Below are 14,227 nucleotides of genomic sequence, written 5' to 3' on the forward strand. Positions count from 1 at the left end.
GAGATTTAAAATTTTTCCATTTTTTTTTCACGGATGTAACTTCTATGCTAAGTTTCCAGTAAGTTTTAGAAAAAATATATTATAAAAGTGTTAATTTGGTAGGATAAAACAGGGAAAATGTATTTCTTCATAACATTATCTTTGATGTTTCCCCAAATGTCACAAATTTAAATTTTTTTTAAACACTCACACTCTGTATTAAAATTAAAGACTTTCAAGTATTAGAAAAATAATTCGCCATGCACACTATTTTTAACAAGCTATAAATTATTCTGCATTTTTTAAATACTTTGAAGTTATACTGTTAAAAAGCATAATTTATCTTTTTCTTTTACAAGCTGCTTTTTTTAAATTTATTTTTCTATTATCGTCGCTTTTATTTGTACGTTTAGGAGCCATGTTTCACATTCAATACAAATTTTTAGCTTAATTTAATTTTATACCGGAAATGTTTTGAGTCATTAATTATGAACAAGGTTAAAATTCCAATGGCACACGTTTGCACAGGTACCAGAAGAAATGTTTGAGCCTTTTTTTTCTCGAAACAAGAAATCCGGCCAATACATTGCCTGTTTGCGTTGGTAACTCCCCTCCATTTCGTTGAAAACTAGCGAAACAATTTTTTTTGAAATAGTTACACGCCTAGCTACAAATTCTTGCTTTTTTTATTGTGAAATTTGAATAATTTTCAAGTTATCAACGAATGATTCATCAAACGAGGTAAATTCATGGATTTATGTAGTATTTTAGACAAAATGCATCATAACTTGAGAGCGAATAATTTTTTTGAAAAGATGTAGTAAGATATTGTAGATAAGAGCAATACAATGAGGTACTTTTTAACGATGAAGGGGAGTTACCAAAGCTTTAACAAGGGAGGTTGTTTTTTGGTTCGGAATTTTTTTCTCCATTCCAGTTTTTTTCCACGAATTTTTTTTGTGATATACTCATAGGGAATTTATCAATGTTTTATAATATATAAAAATGTTTTTAAAAAATTATCCTATCGTATCCTTAAGTTTTGGAAAGTAATTTTTTGAAAAATATATTACACTGGAAACACCATACAGTTATGTGCCTTCACTTGATTCACTACATACTATATCGCTGTACTAAAGCGCTTTACCTGAATGTGTGGCACAGTAACTACTCATCCATGCATTCAACGCCTCAGGGCGTTCAAGGACGGGTAACACAAATAAGTGTGTTTTAACCCGGCGTTTCAACAAATGTATCCCATGTTTTGTAAATCAAAGCTGCAATACAGTTTTTTTGAAAAGCGTATTAAGCCTAAATGCATGTGCGACATGGTTTCCCTGTACTAAGCGCTTAGTCCAGTGTCCTGATTAATTTGTTAACGTTTACTGACACTTATTACGCAAAATAAAATAATACTGACCAATTGTTTTTGCTTACGGGGTAACAACGAGCTGTATACTGTGTTTTTATTTAAGCTAAACTGAAAAATACATTACACCTGAAACACCCTTATGTTATGTGCGCTTTACTCAATTCACGTAATACTGCATAGCTGTACTAAAGCGCTCCACCTGAATGTTTGACACTGTTTGCAGTTTCTTATGAAGCCCTCCACTCGGCGTTTAAAGGCAGGCCGCATAGTTACTTGTGGTGTTTCGATGCCAGGTCCCCCCGCTAGTATATTAAGATTAGTGAAGCATTGCACTTTTAAATTTAAGGCTAAATAACTTGGAAACAGGTGAAAATAACTGACGTCATCTCCTGCGTGGGTAACTAGGGACTACTTGGGACCAAATTAGGACCAAGTTCCTTAGGCTGGGTCAATCCACCCCTTTCGGAATTTTTAAGAAAAAACTTTATGCACATTGGTGGGACATTGCTGACGTCAGCAACATTTTTAAACTCCTATGTTCTGAACCACTGACCAAAACTATGCAATCCTATACATAACTTGGATGAGAGTTTCCAGCCTTCACACAATACAGGTGACAGCTAAAAAAAATTGTGAAAAAAAATATTTGTGCATCAACGGGTCATTACTGACATCATTAAGAGTCAAATGACGGATCTTTGTCATTTCTTTTTTGCCTAAGTGCCTAGTTGGTAAGTAAAGCACTTGTTGATTTGAACTTATGCATGCCCTGTGACTGAGATGCCCTGAGGATCTGCACTATACTTGCGACACACTTGTAAAAATCCAGATGCTGAGTAGGTATTGTTGTACTGGTTAAACCCATCGTCAAAAGTCATGGGCACTTTCATTCTTCCTAGTACACATCGCATATGGTAGTAGACATGGAATCGAAAGGTGCCGTTGGTAAGTTGTAAACATCCCGTCATATGTTTTGCAGATATTTTGAGTGCTGTTGTTGCACAATGCGTTGACAAGTTGACCTGAGTCTGCCAGCACTCCAATGCACGCCCATGCAACTCGTATATGATCGTTATGGTAATTCGTTAAAATCTTTATGGGATACTTGGTAAACTAGGGAATATCAGAGGCATATGCATGTTGTCTGTTGATATGTAGATATCTTGATGTTCGAGCTTCATGATACCCAGGGGTTATACAAGTAAATATTTATCTTTTCTTGTAGAACAAAGATGAAGCAACTCTACATCACAGACACTTTTAAACCCACGATCTTTACAGATTACCTGAGTCAGTGTACAAACATTGCCCTGAAGTCCATCAGTATTCAACCTACATGGTTAAATATTGTTCCTCACTAACGGTTTACATATCAGGAAGGTGGGGCGTGACCGAATGTTACCTAGATCATGTTCATCAACAGGTTGTATACGATTGAAAACATAGCGGCACATAATAACGGAAAATGCATGGATCCAATCCAAGGCAGCAGCTTCGGGAGACACCTCAATTTCGACACTCCTGTCTACCTCCCTCTGAAGAGGTAAACGGAGAGGCTCGAGTTGTGACTTTTATCAATATCACAGTGCAGGTGCTTATAGAATAAAGTATGGAAAGTATGACGCTATATCTGGCAATACCACCAAGTGCACCTGAGGATGATAGTATGCAGGAGGAAAGTCAGGTATACAGACTACGGAAGATCAAAGAGATCCAACAAGAGCGTAATGCACTTGCGAAAAAGTTCAAGATGCATGGTAAATAGGTTCACGAATCACTAAGCATTAGCGTGATCACTACCAGATGCGGCCTTGGTGTGTTTGCCACAGGGCTTGGCGTACTGCTGTGTCTATGTTTTGAAGAGGTTAGGGATAAAGGCTCACAAACTGAGACTATAAGAGTCAAAGCTGAATTCAATCATCGATTTAATCTCTAAGGCGATCATGAATGGCGTCATAAGCAACTATGTGCAGCGCTATATGGTGCTAAAGAAACAGATACAACAGCAAGTTAAATGTATCTTGAATAACATTGATAAAAAACAGCATGCAAAGAGAGTCGCAAGAGGTAGATACAAACATAAAGTCCTGAAAAAACTTCACTCTGTCCAGTATGCCTTTCCTGCCTAGATGCTCTACTAGAGTTTTCGGCATAAGTTTCGTACATTGTATATTCCTACAAAACCGCAGGCTAAAATACTACTCCATACCGTCCAAGCACTTCTTTGGTAGTGGAATCCATTAATAGGTTCGCCACCATGAATTATGCAAATGATTTCTGCCTCAGCTTTTCAGTCAGGATCTCTAAACATTTGTGTCATGCTGTTTTACACAAGGTGTACAGTACAGACCCATATTCTGAATTTGTAGCGTCCTTAAACTTGACTTCTCGGAAGGCTATTTTCAGTTCCATCCTTGCCATCTTCAATCTTCATTTGATGCCTAAAATCGCTGTTTCTGCCTTCAGGATGTTCATGTTTGTTTTTGAAAGAATGAACAACTCACAAAACACTATTACAACTCGGTGAAGCTCGCTAAGGTATAGCTAGCACCATACAGGGACCACATTCTTGTACTTACACGCTTCCAAGTATGCCAGTGCGTAGTAGTTATGCCCTGTCTATATATGTTACCTAGTTTCATGATTGCTGTACATTTACAAAGTCCCTGGGGTAGTTGATTCTGATTCCTTGTAATGCCTCTAACTTGGTCCTGATCTGGGAGTGCTTAGCCAAAAACTTGTGGTGATCAATAACAGCGGAGACGGCTTGCCTCTTGCCCTTTTCTTGTTTGCTGGGATGGAGTCGCTTAGGACCAGGTTTTCAACATTTACATCCTGAATATTGTATGGCGTTACACCACTGTGGAAGTCTTTTGATTTGACGGCCCTGTCTCCAAATTACAGCATCCTTCTTTTATTTATTGCTACACAAAGCCCAAGTAGCATCAGGCAATGGAGAGACCTAGATCATGGCATACACAACTGCCTCCGTTATAGGTGATGTATTCCTGATAACAGCACCAGCAAAGCATTTTACCCATCCATTACAGTCTCTGCCACACTTGCATCTATCATATCATCAAGTATGCGTTCACAATTATTCTACGGGTCAACAACCCAGGGAATGTTCATTCAGCTCCACATCTTTTCAAGATTCTTCTTCTCATCTTCACAAAAGTACCAAAGCACTATCCTGTCGGGATGTCCTGCTACTAGGAATAGTTTACCATTGAGTCGATATTTCTGTGCTTTCCGCTGGCGATAGGCATCAACCTAGGACTTTGACTTCTTCAACATTTGTACCATAATAAACCAGTCACTTACATAAGCAAGTGCAGAGGGATTGGCCTTGACTGCTTTCCTGCACATTTCTTGCGTCTGGAACTGATCTAGGACATCAAAACACACACTGGGATACCTCATAATGACCTTGTTGCACATTCTTGCGTCTTAAAATGATATGAAACAAAATCAAGGACAAAGGATCTCTGCAACAGCCCTGATCCATACGCCTTGGGTCCTCAGATTATCTGGGGCATAATGGAGCAAACAGAGATCTGACACAACAGCCCTGTTACAAATTATTAAACTGATCTGGGACGTCAGCGAGCATATACGAATCAGATTCAATAGTCTTGTTGCTCATGTCTTGAGTCATGAAGGAATCTTGAAAATGCTCAAGCATATAGCGTGCTTTTTCAACAGCCCTGCTGCATAGGTCATGAGTCATGAAATGTTCAGGGATTAAGCAATTAAGGATTATATTCAACAACATTGTTGCACTATGAATTCAATTGTATTATCAGTTATACAACTTGTGAAATCACACAATGGACTGTGTACAACATGTGAAATCACACAATGGATCATGAGGAACAGAGGCACTTTTTCACAATGCGATAAAAAAGACTCACTGTGTCAATCCACACTTGGTTCATTTCATCATATTCCCAAACAATAGTAGATTTGTCCATGCTTGTGGAGAGCAATGATGGTGCTAAAAGAAAAAAAAATTATTGGGTTTTCTGCAAGAGTAACAGAGAGATATATTTTTTAGCCAGTGTTAAAGGAACTATTCGATATAACCCTACAGAAACTTTTGTAATAAGATCCTGCTCTTATGTAGATCCATTATTATTAAACTCACTCCTTCCACATGACATGCTCCACGATACACCCAACACCCATCCATCATGTCCGATTAATACTGATTCTAATACAATAGTAAATACTAAAATAAATAAATAAATAATTAAATATACTAATTACGCATTGCATAAAATGTTTTAAAAAAAAGTACAAAGGATGTCCACACAGATCAAAAGCTAACACAAATCAAAGCATCGAAATACAATTCAACAAGACTTTAGACTACAAGGTGCTGTAAACAATGTACATGTAGAGAAAAACACTAAAAACTGTTCCTTTTTTAACAGGTCTTACTTTCATCATTGCTAATAAATGACTGTTCTTTTAATGACAAATCACTTTTGGTTTTTTGTTGTTTTGAACTTTTGCATATTCTCCACAACCTTATGTAACAGTCTTGAGAGCCACTTGCAAGAAGCAAATCGTCTTCTAGTCCTGACAGAAGAAAAAGAACCTTAGGAATCCAATACAACAATACTAGGATGCAGTCAATAGCATGAAAAGCTATGATGTCACTTAACATGTTTTGACCAAAATTTTTGAAATTGCTCCAGGGTTACCACTGAGTCAAATTTGAGAAGATCTGAGAACTTTCTAAGGAAATTTTCAACTTTTTTTTAACCCTGGGCCTTTCAGGGGCTCATCAATGCTGGGGGTAAGGGGGGGGGGGGCTGATTTGACCCCCCCCTGTGTAATTGAAAATTGAAATTTACCACAAGTGTTGCCCGGGTATTAGTAAACAATTTAGTGAAAAAATGTTTCATGATGTCAGCATGGTGATGACATCATCAAATTCGGTGACATATAGACAAAAAAGCAACTTTAAATTTTGTTAACGATTTTGAATGTATAATGAATGTATGTATAATTGAGATGAATTTAGTAACAATAATAATAGAAACAAAAAAATAATATAAAAAGATAAACTATAAGCATAAAAAAAGTGTTGCCACTTCAGCATACTTCCAAAAAAATGCTTTTTGAAAAATGAAGCTAAATAAAAGTTAGAAAAAGTCACAAAATTTGAAGGTGTAACTATAAACACATCAAAAGATATTAAAAAACGTTTAAGTGGGGGGGGGGGAGGGGGGGGAGGGCTGAATCAGTAATTCACAAAACAAATCTTTCAAACTATAACAAGATGGAGGGGCTGCATAAACTATCTCGCATATCAACATCAATTACACATTACTGCAACAATGTATATTAAATATATTAACGGAGTCATCACACAAAACCTAAAAATTGATTAAGAGCTGTTCCTGGCGTGACGGATATGATGCATGGCTATTATACTTACTGACTTTTTATATTTATCTATTAGACACCTACATATGAAATTTTTAGGTCCAATAACATTGAGAGCTTTGGCCTTTTTCCAAAGTACCGTTTAAGAATTCTTATGAAATCCTTATAATTCTAAAAAACTTTGTATTTCCCCAGCCTTCGAACCGGTTATACAAATGATTAATATAAAAGGGGTCCAAATTAAATATATTTACTCAAGGCCCTTAAGGTTGGCTAAGTAGTCATAAGGTGAACCCAGAGGTCGTGGGTTCGAATCCATCCAAAGGCAGTTCTTGTAAAAAAAAATTGAGTAAAAAGATCTTGTTGAGGACATTGCAATTGACCATTTGGGAGTTAGTTAGTTAGGAATTGGAAACCAACACTATCCTCGCAGGCAAGATAGTAATTGTCAATATCTATTTAGCAATACTTAGATGAAAAAACATTAAATTATCGCTAAATAGAAATGGATTAGCTTAGCATTGTTTATCGTAAAAATGCTAAGCTATACTTATCACTAACTTGATTTGTTTTCTTTGTCGATATCGATAAGAGCGCAATATGGCTGACGCATAAATTTTATAGCTAATTATGCGATAAACAAGTAAGATAACATTCTTTTATCAAAAATAGCTTGCAAAACCAGTTCAGTTGATGATTGTTCCATAAGGCGACTCCAATTTAATTAGTTGTTCTATGGGCGAAGTCGATAGTAGCTTACGGTCGGTCGGTTGGCGAAATAAAAATAATTTTATCGGTAATGTATGGTCAGAACAACAAAAAAAATAATAAAAATAACAACGGAAGAGGGTGTTACGACAACCGTTTTTTTCTATGTATTTTTGCATAACGCACGCAGTTTATATTTTTTAGTTTTGAAGAAAAATAATAATAACTTGTCTCACTAAAAAAATGTCTCAAGGTGAAAAGATAAAAATACATGCATGCTCAAAAACTTATACAGCAAGTTATTCTTCTCCTACTTAAAATAATAAAACAAACAATTTTATTGTTCTTTTAATGTTTTTTGTGCAGTTTTATAGGAAAATCTAAATTTAAGTGCAAATTCTTTTTCGGACTATGGTTGTCTTTCGCAGCGGTAAAATCATTTTTTTTAAATCTTAATAGAGGAGGGTGTTACGACAAGGGTATTCTATCTTGTTTTAATTATTTTTCCTAAACTGCATGAATAATCTTAACTGCATGAGTAATCAACAAATCATTTTTCAACATTTGTTGCGTAAAATATTTGAAATTAACATTTTTAAACTATTGGCTGTTGTGATTATGAAACTGTTGCACTCCCTCTGTCACTACTCTCTATCTCTTACTGACTGTCAATAATACATTTGTATCAAGCATTGTGATGGTTAACCTTAATACTTACACTTTGTAAGCAATACAAATTGATAGAGCATAGAGCTTATCATAAATCTGCATATATAGAAAAAGTAGTCTTTTTTTAAATGGCACCTTATTTTTTTAGATTTTAATTCAAAAAAAGGAAAATAAAAGAATATACTTTTTCTTATAAGGGCTGTTAACGTGCTAATTTTTGACAAAATCTCAGTCTCAATGTTCTTAAAAACCAGGTTCTTATGTATTTTGTGTCATTCCTCACATGAAATCTTGAAAATTAATCTTGCAGAATTGTTCCAATTTATTTACAGAAAATAATCTCCATGGAATTCTCCATAGAGTCTATTTATGAAAAATATAAAACCAAAAATTTTGTTTTTGAGCTCACAAAAAAATCCCACATTGTTTTCCCTTATTAAGTTCGACATGACAAGCTGTTGTGGACAAAATTTTAGAGAATTTTTTTTATTTCTAAGCAGTACGTCAGAAACCATATTCTTTTTTTTCAAGCAACAATTTTTAAATTGTTTCTCTCTCTGCATACAACATTTAAGAATAAGGATATCATCCCTTTTGTCAACTTTATATTTTGGAATTTTAAATTTTTTTTACAAAATACAATCTTGATAGAGGCCTAAAATGTGACACAATTAGCAAATTAGCAAGAACATTCCAAGGAAAGTTTAAGGTCCAACTTCCCCATCTAAGTCAAATTAGTATCCTAATTCTGAAATCACAAATGTGTAAAATCTGAGTTATAAATGCTTCCAAAACTACCTTCACTTGAAAAAAAAATAAACGAGGTAAGGCACCCACAAGATCAACTGAACTACTATTCTAAAACCAGGCTAATGTTATTTTTAAAGATGTTGTTAAAAAAATAAGGTACACTCAATAACTGGAGGCACAGGATATATGCCAGCAACATCACCAATTTTGGTGGACAGCTTGAAATTTCCCGTTTGTTTGGAACAAGTCAACCAGCCAACTAACTAGCTAGCTACTGATATCATTGTATTCAAAGTTAGCTAATACCTAGCTCATTTAACACCAAGGATAATAAACAAAAGCATTAGAACGGCCCAATGATGCATGCTATTATCCATATTATCACCAATGTTATTAACAATCTGTATGACAATTAATTTTGCAAATATTGCAAGTAAACAAACCATATCTGCACTACTTCTCTGCAAGGTAAAAATTTGCTCATAACTAATCTCATTTTCATGTTATTCAGCATTTTTGTATGTATATACCACGGGACGAAAATGGATATGGAAATAGGTCTATTGGATTCTACTTACAACATAAAGGCAAAAGCTATGTCCACCCCAAAAAAGAAAATAATTGAAGTTAAGAATGCAAAGGATTTGGAATCGCTTACAGCATATAGCAGCCACCTAGAAGAAAACATGGACGGGGATGAAGAATATGTACCTGGCAATTGCTCAACTGAGGACGAAATGGAGGATAGTGAAATAGATCTAATAAAAGAGAAAAAGTTCATAGTTTACGAAAGCATATTAGAACAATTGTGCAGTTCGATTTCCTCAATGCAATTCCTCTGTCACTGCACAAGTATGCATTGTAAAATCACATGTTGGCTGCACAGTCATGTCTTCAAATGGCATACTCAGCCTATTTTGGGGAAACTGCCAGCATTCAACTTACTATTTACAATTTTCTTTTCGGGAGAAACATACGATAGGATACTAAAGCCATTAGAATTTCCTGGAATGAATTTTAACAATCACACAATATCCTATTCAATACAGAGTACACTTGTTGTTCCCACTATCAACAAACAATACAAAGAATGCATCAAAGAAGCACGTCGGTAAACACCAATTTGGTGTGATGGAAATGGTGAAACCATTGGTACATCATGTGACAAACCGCACTGTGCTCATAAAACGTACATAAAGAACACGTAAGACAAAAAAATTGGATTGAAAGAAACGGTCCTGCTTATAATAACCTATATAATAACCTGAAGAAGGTGATAATGAATGCAAAAAACCTCAGTGACATGATACATTTGACAAAGCCTGATCACACTGGGAGTTTGGAAGTTTTCCATTCCCTGACAAATTATGCTCCTAAACGACAAGGATTTGAACTTAACGTGATAGTGTTGCGGGTTAAATAGAAAGTAACATAGGGCGAAAACAAGCTATTATCACTAAGAAGAGGAGCGGATGTGTGAAAATCAGTGCGTTATTCCCTGTTTCTTGATTGGGTATCCCTACTCTTCACTGGAGGATTGTCGTATGTAGAGAAAGAATGTTGTGTGGGCAAAGGGATGACCTAGGAAACAAGGGCTTCACCAGACGCACAGGCCTTGTGGGGCGAGAAGAGGTGGCGATATTTATTAAGTAGAATTTCAAAGAAGTGGAATGCAAAGCCAGTCAAGGAAGCAAAATGTCATGATTTCATTAAGAAGTTGCTAACGAAGGTGGTGCAACGAAAACTAGATGGTCAAAACATCTACGAGAAATAAGAAAATATAAAAGGCAGATCAAAAACTCCAAGGAACATCATGTACACAGATCGTCCCGAAAAAGTGAGTATACTTAAAAAAAAATACGAAAGTAAAACGATTTTCTAATTAGTGATTTGACTTGTTTATTATACTACATAAACTAAAAGTGCAGGTTCTACAAATCTACAAAAGCTTTTAATCCTGTGTATTTTCCATCTTTTTCTGGAAAAGTTGCACAAATTGTTTTTACAATGCATGTTGGTATAATAACTCTGCATCCTCTTCCAAGTGTCTCACAATAATGCACCCAAGCTGTATATTGTCTGCATGCTGAAAAGCGTAGTTGTCTAAAATAAATTAATATGTTTTGCAGTAGTGGAAAGTGGACCTTACAAAAGATGTATATTTTTTGAATTTTGTTTTGACAGCATGTGGCTGTAAATAAAATTTTATGCAGATAAAGAACCCCCAATTTTTTTTTGTTCTCGCGTGTAATATTTTATATTTGTTTTAAAAAGTTATTTTGGTAGTATAACCTTACCTGTTTTGAAAAGATCTTACATCCTTAAAGTTTTTTGATATCTGCATTGTCGAATACTCACAGTCTCTGATATGGTGTGATTTAAACAAAGAATATCAAAATCTTTATGAAGGGTAATGCAAGCAATATCTTCTAGTTTTTCTGCCAGTAAAGTTGTGGACTCCAAACAACATTCTTTGACAGTCATTAACTCTTGTATGTTACACTTTTTACACTTACACCAATGTCAGTTTTTTAACCTACTCAAGTCTAAATCATCATCCTCATCGTCCAATATATCATCCGCAGTTTTTTGTGAACATATATATATTTCAACTGATTTTCAGTATAGTCAGGCTTATTGTCATAACATCCCTTGCAAATACTTTTATCTGTTTCGGAACTATATTTCACTATTTTCACTATTACAACCACCCTCTTCGTTACTACTATCCATCACTAGCCAATTCGTGGCTGCTAACAACAATTTTGACTCTTGTACACCATATGTTATAATTCTGTATGTTTCACGAGGAACCGTGAATAAAGTACACGGTTAATTAAAAAAATCTCAGAACTTTAATATGCTAAAACAGCCTAAATAATGAAAATTAAGGGTTTATTTTTTTCCACAGTTAATTTAGATACAGCGTTCTTAAATTCTTTTTAATAAGTTCTTTTTTATGAACTTAGTTTCCCTTTACAGCTCTGCACAAACCATGCAACATACAAAACAACAGTGGAAAGTACAAGTCCTGTTTTTGACAATGTTAGATTTTTTTCACTACTAAGCCAGGATTCCTGCATTTATGCAAAGATTTCTTTAAACAAAATTGCAATACCAAAAATATCATTTTTAGATATTAACACAATGTCATTTAGCAACTAATTTTTCCCACCTCTTAAATTACGTAACATTTTGTCAATATTTTCTGTTTCTTGGCAGTGGAATCCTGTATTGGACATTTTATTTATGGGAGATAGTGTCATCAAAAATGTGATATTTAAATACCCAATTTAAGGCAAAAATTTACATTGCATATTTCTTTAAAACTAGAATTATGCTATTACATAAGGAGAAGAGTTTTGTTTGCTACAGAAAACTTGATGATTCCCATGGTCCACTCCTAAATTATATGTATAGTAATATTTAAAAATAAATAAATTAGCCACTTCTCTTTGGTCACTTGCGATGGCAAAGTTACCTATGAATTATTATGTTTTTTCTGATTTTTTTTTCACAAAGTTACTTATTAATAAATACTAGAAAGTGACATTTTTGGATTTATGGAAAATATCAAAATGGTCAATTTTGGTCAAAAAAGGTTTTTTTGGTTTTTTTTTTAACTTATCATTACTGTTTTCAATATAGTCTAAAATGTTAGTACAGATCAACATCTCCAAATTTCATTTGGTCTCATATGTGAGAAAATCTGTTTGCTAGGAAACGGCCCAAAATTAGCTAAAATAGTTTTTTCGCCTCCTATCTTCGTTTGACAAAGCTTTTCTCTGGTCTGTTTATTAGGTTTTATTTTTTTCACCAAATTATTTATCAATAAATATTACAAAGTAACGTTCTTGGATTTTTGAAAAAAAATTCATAGTGGTGCCATTTTGGGAAAAAAAAAACAAAGAGTAAAAATTCCTGGGTAGTTGAAAAGTTGGGTAGTTGAAAAGTTGGGTAGTTGGGTAGTTCAGCACCTACCATTTTTGTTTTTATGAAGAAGCCGGCTGGTCGAATGTTCCGTAAAAATCATAATTGATTCGTTCAAAATGCCATCACTGGTTTCGATACTCAAGGTTTTGATATGGAATTATATCAGCGATATGGAACTGAAGGAGAATTTGATGTGGTGTATCTCACTATGCAAGACTGAACTCACTTGCAATTATGGGCTATACATTTGTCAACCGTTCCCAGTTTTACCAAGTCTCATACAGCATAAATTAAACACAAGAGTGATGGGCAGTTAGGTTTAAAATAAATATTCGTAAAACTAACTCAGCAATCATAAAAATAGCAACTCCACATTTTCTCATTTTGCAACTACCTAACTATCCAACTTTTCAACTACCCAATTTCCTAAACTCAAAAACAAACAATATTTGGAAAATACGTTTTTTTTCTATCATTACTGCACCTGTAACCTAGCTACTTAGACTTGTGTTACATGTTCAAGATTATTATTACTTTTTTCTATAAATAGTCAAAATATTAGTACAGATCATTATCTACAAATTTATTTGGTCCCACGCATGGCCTCTGGTTTTAAAATTAGCTAAAAATAAAGTTTTTTACATTTTTTTAAAATTGATTTCTTTCTTTTTTATTGATAAATTATAACCAGAGAACACATGATTATTTACAAATTTCAGTTTGTTTGAGAAAAAATATGTGATGCTCTCTAGGAAAATCGACTGCTTCTATTTTTAATTCCTATTTTTAAAACAATCGAATTCTGTATTTCGTATTTTTATTTAAAAATATGCATGTTTTTTTAAAAACTGTATTTCATATTTTCAAAATATACAAAATACGTATTTAAAAATACGCATATTATTTAATACGAATTTCGTATTTTTAAAAATACGAAATTCATATCAAAAAATATGTATTTCTAAAAATACGATTTAGATTTAAAATTCGAATACATAAAAAAGGTATCGTCTCCGAGATCTTTTCATTTTTGAATTGAAACAATTTTCATTATATAGGAATCGTTTCATTTTTTTTTTTACATCGCTCATAATCGTATTATGAAACAAATTAAATTTTTTTTCAAGAAACGATTATATAATTTAATACGAAAAATGAAACAATTTTTAAACAATATTGTAAAAAAAAGTTTAAAACAATTTGAGACGATTGTCAAAATATCAAAAGTAAGACGATGCTAAAGGTGCATGATGCATTATTGAAACGAATTTTTGAAATAAATGAACTAATTAAAAACCTACTAAACTTGTGAAATATAAACTTGTCTTTTCTTTAAGAAGTTTCCATAATCATAATCGTAATCGTAATGACAAGAAAATGTGTATATGAAGTTTTAAAGTTGCTGTATTTTCTTCTAAA

General features: G+C 33.9%; 1 protein-coding gene across 3 annotated transcripts in view; it reads right to left on the reverse strand.

The window, feature by feature from the left end:
• The window catches only part of LOC130622135 (elongator complex protein 2-like), an 81,138-nt gene that overhangs the window by 36,435 nt on the left and 30,476 nt on the right, over positions 1-14,227 (reverse strand). For 2 of the 3 annotated variants that reach the window (XM_057437547.1, XM_057437549.1), the window contains 3 exons: positions 5,795-5,935; positions 5,499-5,582; positions 5,266-5,348 (listed from right to left, as the gene is read on the reverse strand). In XM_057437547.1, coding sequence (XP_057293530.1) covers positions 5,266-5,348; positions 5,499-5,582; positions 5,795-5,935 — 308 coding nt within the window. The remainder of the gene's footprint in view (positions 1-5,265; positions 5,349-5,498; positions 5,583-5,794; positions 5,936-14,227) is intronic. The other variant, XM_057437548.1, reaches the window with a different exon arrangement.

Source organism: Hydractinia symbiolongicarpus, chromosome 12 (genome assembly GCF_029227915.1).
Source record: "Hydractinia symbiolongicarpus strain clone_291-10 chromosome 12, HSymV2.1, whole genome shotgun sequence".
In the NCBI taxonomy this organism is placed as follows: Eukaryota; Metazoa; Cnidaria; class Hydrozoa; order Anthoathecata; family Hydractiniidae; genus Hydractinia; species Hydractinia symbiolongicarpus.